This window comes from Oryza sativa, chromosome 11, assembly GCF_034140825.1.
Source record: "Oryza sativa Japonica Group chromosome 11, ASM3414082v1".
In the NCBI taxonomy this organism is placed as follows: domain Eukaryota; kingdom Viridiplantae; phylum Streptophyta; class Magnoliopsida; order Poales; family Poaceae; genus Oryza; species Oryza sativa.
In genome coordinates this window covers 16,511,607-16,521,050 of record NC_089045.1, presented here as the reverse complement: position 1 = coordinate 16,521,050, position 9,444 = coordinate 16,511,607, and the positions used below count along the sequence as shown (strand labels likewise).

The 9,444-nt window shown below is 39.3% G+C and overlaps 1 protein-coding gene across 1 annotated transcript; it reads right to left on the bottom strand.

The window, feature by feature from the left end:
- Positions 1 to 1,187: 1,187 nt before the first annotated feature.
- Positions 1,188 to 4,357, bottom strand: LOC4350428 (tropinone reductase homolog At5g06060). Its single transcript, XM_015760246.3, has 5 exons — positions 4,218 to 4,357; positions 3,897 to 4,104; positions 3,565 to 3,781; positions 2,888 to 2,994; positions 1,188 to 1,643 (listed from the first exon to the last, which is right to left on the bottom strand). The coding sequence occupies exons 1-5, from the start codon at positions 4,298 to 4,300 to the stop codon at positions 1,476 to 1,478; spliced, it is 783 nt and encodes a 260-aa protein (XP_015615732.1). The 5' UTR covers positions 4,301 to 4,357; the 3' UTR covers positions 1,188 to 1,475.
- Between the last annotated feature and the right edge of the window lie 5,087 nt (positions 4,358 to 9,444).

Here is a 9,444-nt window from a genome sequence, read left to right as displayed (position 1 = left end):
TTTATAGAATCTCTCTCGTTGTAAGCTAGGTTCTCAACATCACGTAACATGTCTTGCAGTAGATTGTGATCCACATCAACCATTTCACCGCCCAGTGGAGAATGTACAAACATGTCATGCTCATCTCCATCTTCCTAATTTTGTGCACCACTTCCTGATTCATGCTCATGATCTTCATGTTCTAGATTTTGTGCACCACTTCTTGATCCTTGATCTCCATGCTTCACCCAACATGTGTAGCCCTTCATGAAATCTCTTTGTATCAGATTAGCGTGTACGTCCACTCTGCTGTAAAACATATTCTCATTTTTGCAATCTGCACATGGACAACACATGCAATCGTTGTTTCTTCTTTTCCTATCCTCCTCCGCGGCGTTAATAAAATTCAATATGCCATTTCTATACACCTTGGTATGACGTCGCATAGTTTTCCCATACATCTAACTTTGATCCATCCCCGAGCTTCATAAAAGTAGAAAAATATTAGATATACATTTTGTAGGTAAGTATTTACTAAATTTTTGAGAATTGACTACTATTTTTCAATTAAATTTGCAATTTATGATTTTCTTGGAGAAAAGAGACAAAAATCACCGCCTCATACTCCCACCAAAATAGTGAACAGTGGGATAACCATTACACTAGGTAGTTGGGGTATTTATACTGTGCAATAAATATCTGTAACGGCCAAAAAAAATACGACGGTAACAGGTATTTTAGTTATCTTTGTCGGGCCTAAGTAAAAGCTCATCACCGATAACATTCATCGTGATGGGCCTAATATAATAGTTATTTCAACCAGGCCTCAAGTTGGAGCCCGTCACCAATGATGGACATCAGTGACGTGCTTCTGTTAGGGCCCGACAAAGATATCATCAGTTATCTTTGTCGGTCCTCAAGTTGGAGCCCGTCACAAATAGGTGTCATCCGTGACGGGCTCGATTTTTATGCACATCTAACATGTCTGTGCAAGTATATCTTTGTCGGCCTCGTTTTGGGCCTGTTTGAGATGACTTCATTGTGACGGCCCGCAAAACCTAGACATGTGAGGAGCCGTCACAGATAAGATGATCTGTACTAGTGTATAAAAGGAACGAATCCAATGAATAGTTGATTTTTCCAATACAGCATGAATAAACCTTATAATGAATCTTAAGTCAAAACAAATCAAGGTCTCATTCATACTGTTTTGTATCAATAATCATAGGAACCGTAAATTTTATTTCATGGAAAATTCATTACACTCGGCTTGCCAATCTTCTCCACATGATTTCCCAAACTTAATACAAATATATATTGGCCATTTTACACATTACACCCAGTCTATGCTCTACGCATGCAGAGAAGACTAGCTAGCCTGTTGTGTGTGGTTGGTACACGGGCACACAAAGATTTCATTCTTCTTGGAAGTCTCCCAATTCAGTAGAATATATTATGATACATGATATATCTTTATTTTGTATATGTAGAGTTTATTAAGAAAGCATACGGCCCCCATCGACGCATATAATCTGGCCAGTGATGTAGGAGGCCGCAGGCATGCACAGGAACGCCACCAACGACGAGATGTCCTCAGGTTTACCGAGACGGCCCAAAGGAAGACGGTTGAACTCAACCTGTGCGAAATCGTTGCCGGCCACGAACTATACACATGCAGTGCAGGCACCATGTGTTAGCAACAATATATATGAGAAATATAAGTATGTCATAGTTATAAACTTTTCCATAATAAGTAGTATGTCATAGTTATAAACTTTTTCATAATAAGTAGTACTATGTCCTAGTTACAAACTTTCGTAAATAGTATTTAATTATTTATGTTCTTTCTCTTACAATTTCCACTTTAGTCTCATCTGACATATAGCAAAATTAGGTTGGAATTCTCACATTAAATGTAGGAAAACTTTTCAATTCTTAATGTACTTGGATGGTCAAATGGTGTTTAGCTTTACAGTCATCTGATATTTTCTTCTTAATTGCCATCGACTAAAACGTAGCACATTAAATAGCTTATTAAACCCTTAATCCGAAAGATCACAACTCTTGTATAATTTAGTGTAACTTTTCGATTTTATTTTATTAATCCAGATGTTGCATCTTCCTAGCTTATAATTTGGTGTGTTTATGTATTACTAAGATTTGCACTAAAGTATATTAATTTCTTATTGAAAATAGTTAGAACACTGTTTATTTCACCTTAACAAAAATTGTGACATGTAAGTGATATATACATTAGAAAAAAAAACAGTTAGCTTGACAAACAACAGATGAACCCAATAGTATTTTTTAAAGATATAATTTTGTACAAAACGCAAAATACCACATGCCACCCGGTTGTTTGTCCCCAAATTATGCTTTCCGAACTGTTCAACCTCTCTAGGAAAGTTTACAAAAGTCCAGCAAGTAATCGAGATCGTCCGGGGACCACAGTCTTATTAATTAGTTGCGCCCGTTCATTAGAAAAAAAAAAGGTCTTTTATGATCCCTAAAATTAAAATATAATGAGACATCATACCTTTCATTTCGGTATCTCTGATGTCAAGACACTAATAGGCCGTAGCAAGATACTAAAACAAAGCGGCACTAAAATTATAGTACCTAGCTATTATTATTTTTGAAAAATATTACTACCTCCATATCCATATTTTAATGTATGACACCGTTGACTTTTTATTCAACGTTTGACCATTCGTCTTATTAAAAAAATTATGTAATTATCATTTATTTTATTGTGACTTGATTTATCATCAAATGTTCTTTAAGAATGTCATAAATATTTTCATATTTGTATAAAATTTTTAAATAAAACGAATGGTCAAACGTCGGTCGAAAAGCCAATGGCGTCATAAAATAGGAGGAGGGAGTATTTGTAAAACGAGGAACTTACGGCAGTTAGGAGTGGAGTCTGGATGTAGCCCGGTGCAACGGAATTGACTCTGATCCCATCGCTCGCCCACTCACAAGCCAGGTTCCTTGTGACTTGGTTCATTGCTCCTGACGTTACAAAGCGCATAGCTAGTGATTATTACAACTTGAGAAGCAAGTGCACATAAATCAATTCATTAATTTCTCTCGCGCTGGATGTGCGCGCCACGTGCCAAAATAAAACATGAGATCTGAAATAACGCTGGGTGGAATAACCCTCTCACATAATAAACTAGATAGATGGAGTTAGATTTAGATCCACCTGATAGTGGGAGTTGAGTTGGGTGAAACGCTCTCACAAAATAAACTAGATAGATGGAGTTGGATTTATACCGTTTCACAACGATACATTTAGGATGTAATAAATATCATCCTATACGGTATACATGTATTTGCCTCAAACTATACCATCATAACATAAATTTCTGTTAAATTTTACAAACTTATTCTAATAATATAAAACTAATGGTACGTTGGAAATTTAAAAGTTAAACAAAATCTAATCCTAAGCGTCGTCAAATATATGACCTGAAGGAGGAGGTGCAGTTCAGTGAAATTATATTTGCAAGCTAGGCTTGTTGTTTTGTGCAATAGGACAAGAAGTCCATAGCATACAGAGTGGGAGTTTAATTTTTTTACCTTTGGCAGCCGAGTAGATAGGAAGAGAATGGAACGCGAGGACAGAAGCGACGGACGAGATATTAACGATACTGCCTCTTCCGGAGTCCTTGAGGAGAGGGTAGAACAGCTGGCTCAGGTGGAAGCACGACTCGAAGTTGGTCGTCATCAACCTCGACGTCTCCTCCGGCGTCAGGTCCGCCGCCGGCTTCAGGTACGCCGTCCCAGCGTTGTTCACCTGCATATATATATATATCCATCCGGCCGTTTCATCGGTTCGTGTCCATATAGAGATATTATACTGGATTAGAAGATAATATCACATATCATGGTGCGTGCTCGTGTTCTTCTACCAGGATGCTGAGCTTGCCGTCGAACATGGCGGACACCCTGCCGGCGAGCGCCTCCCTGTCGGCGCGCACCGCCACGTCGCAGACGGAGACGGTGACGGCGAGGCCCTTGGCCGTCCACTCCTCCTGGCATCTGCTCAGCTCCGCCTGGTTCCGAGCGCAGGTGTGCACCGTCGCGCCGAAGCTCGCCAGCTCTTCCACGATGGCGCGGCTACATGGTTAATAATTCATATGATATGCTTCGATAAATTTGCACCACTGGAATGATGAAGCGTATGAGCCAAACAATTAGTCAGTTTGATTTGGTAAGTTGATTATACGTACCCGATGCCTTTGCTGCCACCGGTGACAAGCGCCGTGGCACCGGCGAGGCTAAACCTCTTGTTTATAGAGCTGGCAGTGGCCATGTATGAAGTGCAGGAGTCCTGTTATTGATGGTAGTTTCTGTGAATCTTGTTTGATTATTGTGTGCATCACCGTGCCCATTATATAGGCATATATGGACGCCCAAACCTACACATGTAACACGTTCAAATGACTACCATCTATATATTTTATTACAAGAAACTAGGTCTCGATCTTCCGGTAGGTATTGATAACTCTTGATTTGATGGAAATTGACAAACATGATTCGGCTTTCGATCAACATGATCCGAACCCTACAATCACAGCACTACGTCTCCTCTTGTTATCAACTGTGCACTGTCCGGTTGACCTCGTCGAGAAGTCTGATCCCTACCGACCCTCCCCATATCTCTCTTGATTATATTTCTATGAGTCGGCTGAATAGATTATGGAGGTTTCGTGCTTATATGAACTCCTCACCGAATAGACCCGCACTAGCATGTTCCAATGGATGAGTACAATGCTATGCTAGTGAATCACACTTGGGAGCTCATTCCGAATACACCCGACACTAACTTCGTCACAAGTTTAAGATGATGGCTCTCTTGACAGATATAAGGCTCATTGGGTTCTATGTGGCTTCACACAACGTCTTGGCATTGACTTCGATGAGACATTTACGCTGATTGTCGAACCATCCACTTTCAGCTCTCGGGATTGGCTGATTCATCAACTCGACGTTAAGAATGCATTATTGCATGGTACTATTCAGGAGAATTTATTGCTCTCAACCGGTCGGATTTGTGGATCCCACCATGCTTGACATGGTTTGTCGTCTGAACAAGTCCCTCTATGGATTGTAACAGGCCCCCCGGTCATGGTACAGCTAGTTTGCCAACATTCTGCTTTCTCTTGGCTTCACAGAGGCTAAGTCTAATGCGTCTCAATTTGCTTATCATCGAGGTTTTTCTGTGATCTATCTATTACTATATGTTGATGATATTGTCCCCATATATAGCTTTCTTTGGTGACCTCCTACGGATGATTATCACTGCTCTTCAGTCTGAGTTCTCTATGAAGGATCTTGGCAAATTCCATCACTTTCTTGGGATAAGTGCTCGTCCTACCGACATCCATCTCAGTCCGTGTTAGTATTGTCTTGAGGTCCTAGAACATGCTGGCATGACTGGTTGCTATAGAATCGAATTACAAGAACTAAGCCAACCAGAGAGGGGAGGGTGAATGGTTGGTATACCCAAAAACCGAAAACTTTTAGCGGAAATAAAAGTTACCCTCAATTTCGATGAGATCGGTCTGACCGAAGTAGATTAGCCGGTCTGACCGAAGCGAGCCGCCGGTCTGACCAGTGTTGATCTACCGGTCTAACCGCCGAGATCGCCTGCTGCTTGCTATCGCCGCCGCCGGTCTGACCGCCGTGTTCCCGCCGGTGTGACTGCCGATTGCCGTCGGTCTGACCACCGGTGAGTTGCCGGTTAGACCGCCGAAACCCGGTAAACACAAATCGAAGAACTCTTAAAGTAGATGACGACTTTATTGATTCTCTCTGTGTTTACAAAGTGCACCAACAGCACTCCTTACAAAAATTTCGACTAAACTCGAAACCCTAACTCAAAACTCAACTCAATTGCTCTCTAAAGCGATACAGGGAAGCCTCACGCTCCCCCTCTATTTATACATGGGGTAGGCAGCCTAAAGCCACGAACCAAACTCATACTAGGAGTCCTAAACACCTTAGGAAACCCTCTAGTACAAGAAAGAAACTTTACATAACCAATCGTACCAAATTTGGACTCCTTCCAAATTCAACTCCGCATCCCACACGCACACAATAACTCCATCGTATGCCATATGGAATCTCCATCAACCACGTGCATCAACTCTAGCCTTAGTATCCCGCATGATCTCTGACCACCACGGACGTTGTCTTATCCCCAAGCCGACTCCCGGTCCATCACCGCAAATACTCTCCGGAGACATCGAGACACCTACTCATGGAACAAACAAAGAAACCATATTCTTTGACCAAGCTATCTCTAACTTGACTCATTAGCAGCAAACAATAGTGTTACATACGTATAGTATCCATCTAGAAGTCATAATCATGAAATAAACTCGGATATCCAACTAAACAACCCGAAACCGAAACCGACACAGTGTCGGCCGGTCAGACCGCGGGCTGCGCCGGTCTGACCGCGTATTACACGCCGGTCTGACCGGCTACCAGAGCCCAGTCTGACCGGTCACATGAAATAACAATCCTGCGATTCACCTGTAAACCCAATCATCACCAAAACCACTTCGTGAATAAATTCCAAATAACAAAACCAATAATCTCCAATGCCCAATTGTTCATCACAGAATAATAATCAAAAACATCTTTAATTTTACAATCTCCCCCTTGATGAACACATTGGCAAACTCATAAAAATGTTTTGGTGTTTGGAAAAATAAAAAGCACACTTCGTACAAATGTACACATCGTGCTAAAAAATCCAAAAGAAAACTTCTTCCCCTTTTTAAAAGAAAGAAATTCCCAATTGAACCAAAAACATGCTCTTCTCAACAACTCTTCAAAAATTCACCATGCTTCTCCAAAAATCCAAAATTTTCACATTACTTCTCCCCCTTTTGACAATGATTTCATAAAATCCAAAATTTTCACATTACTTCTCCCCCATTTGACAATGATTTCATCAAGCATAGGAATTATGTTCATTAATGTTCAAGAGCTCAGCATACATATAGCATATCAAGTCATATGTTGCAATAAAAAGAAGATGAATCCATCTATAACATAACAAGCATGCATTAAAGTATAACCATGAACCAAAGATTTTACAATTAAGTTTGAAACAATAATAAAAATTCATGATTTCATACGATTTATAATGCAACATCTTAACAAGCACATAGGTTGAAGAATAAACACTAAACACATATACCTATTGTATTTATCACTCTTTCTCAAACAACCTTTAGCACAAAATAACCAAGAGAATTTTTTGAACCTTTTTTTTCTCATATTTTTCTCTATTATTCCGGGTACGTCCCTGTCGTCAAGGCTGTTTCCAGGGATTCGGCACCCATTTTTTCTTGCTCACATCGAATATGTCCTTGTCGTCATGACTGTTTTCAAGGATTCGGTATTCATTTTTTCTTATTTTTATTCTCTTTTTCACAATAAGCAATTAAAGCTATTTGAGGAATAACAAGTCAATAAAGCATATATATAGAGCATTTATAGATCAAACCATATGCTAGCATCAACATTGCATATTTTCTTAATTCAAGTATAGAATTTAAGTGTCATGCATCATCTCCCTTAAAAGCAAAATCTAAATCTCATGAAAAGACTAGAATACATACAAGCTATGCTAGAAACAAATAAACCTTCAAAGTATTGCTAGCATGCACAAGAAAATACCATATGCATAAACAAAGCTCTCTTTTCTCAATTTTTCTCATTGTCATATTATTGCTTGATAAAACCATGAGGTACAAACTCCCCCTCAAACCATGCCAAAAGGATGAATTATGCCCAATTCACCACGAAGAAAAGCAAAGCGATTAGAATCCAAAGGTTTAGTGAAAATATCAGCAATTTACAACTTGGTGTCCAAAAACTGCAATTCAACATCTCCCTTCTCAACATGATCCCTCAAAAAGTGAAAGCGAATATGAGTGTGCTTTGTACGTGAGTGTTGAACATGATTCTTAGCAATGTTAATAGCACTAATATTATCACAAAAGAGAGGTACTTTCTCAAAAGTAAGACCATAATCTTTCAAAGTAGATAAAAGCCAAAGAATCTGTGAACAACAACTAGCAGCAACAACATATTCAGATTCAGCAGTTGATTGAGCAACACTAGATTGTTTCCTAAAAGACCATGCAATCAATGATGTACCAAGAAAATGACATGTTCCACTAGTACTTTTCCTATCAATTCTACAACTTCCAAAATCAGCATCGGAATATCCACTTAAGCATATAGAAGATGAAGTAGAATACCAAATTCCAAACTCAAGTGTATGATTCAAATACCTCATTATTCGCTTGACCGCTTGACGATGTGAAGCACGAGGAGAAGCTTGAAAGCGTGCACACAGACACACAGCAAATTGTATGTCTGGCCTAAAGCAGTTAGATACAACAAAGATCCAATCATACTTCTATACTCTTTTTGATCAACAGCTTCACCATCTTCATCAGGATCCAACACAGCTGTAGAACCAAATTGGTGTTGAAATTGGCTTGCGATTCTCCATCTTGAACCGTCTCAAAAGATCCTTCGTATACTTCGTTTGATGCACAAAAGTACCTTGAGGTGTTTGCTTAATTTGCAATCCCAAAAAGTACGATAACTCACCCATCATGCTCATCTCAAATTCCCCGCGCATAGTCTCAGCAAAATCTACAAGCAAAGCGTGAGTCGAACAACCAAAGATGATATCATCCACATAAATCTGAACAAAAGGTTGATTATCACCATGCTTGAGAACAAAAAGTGTTTTGTCAACCTTTCCCATTGTAAAACCTTTCGTAAGTAAAAAGTTTTTCAGCTTATCATACCATGCTCTAGGAGCTTGTTTCATACCATACAAACCTTTAGACAATTTAAAAACATGATTGGGAAAATCAGGATTTTCAAAACCTGGTGGTTGTTTAACATAAACTTCCTCCTGTATAAAACCATTTAGAAAAGCACTTTTCACATCCATTTGATACAATTTAAAACCTTTTGAAGCAGCAAAAGCCAACAAAAGTCTAATTGCCTCAATTCTAGCAACAGGAGCAAAAGTTTCATCAAAATCCAAACCCTCAACTTGAGTAAAGCCTTGAGCAACAAATCTAGCTTTATTTCTCACAATCAAACCATCTTCATTTTGTTTATTTTTGAAAACCCACTTGGTTCCAATAATATTATGTCCAGAAGGTGGTTCAACTAAAGTCCAAACTTTATTTCTCTCAAAATTTTCAAGCTCTTCATGCATGGCGTTAATCCACGATTCATCACTTAATGCATGTGACACATCTTTGGGTTCAAAAGAAGCAACAAATGCAGAATTTGCACAAACATCATCAGTCGTTACCTTAGACCTTGTAGTCCGCTCACCTATATTACCAATAATTTGTTCCGGCGGATGTCGTCGTTGAATGTGCAAAAGAGCAGTGACTTCTAAAG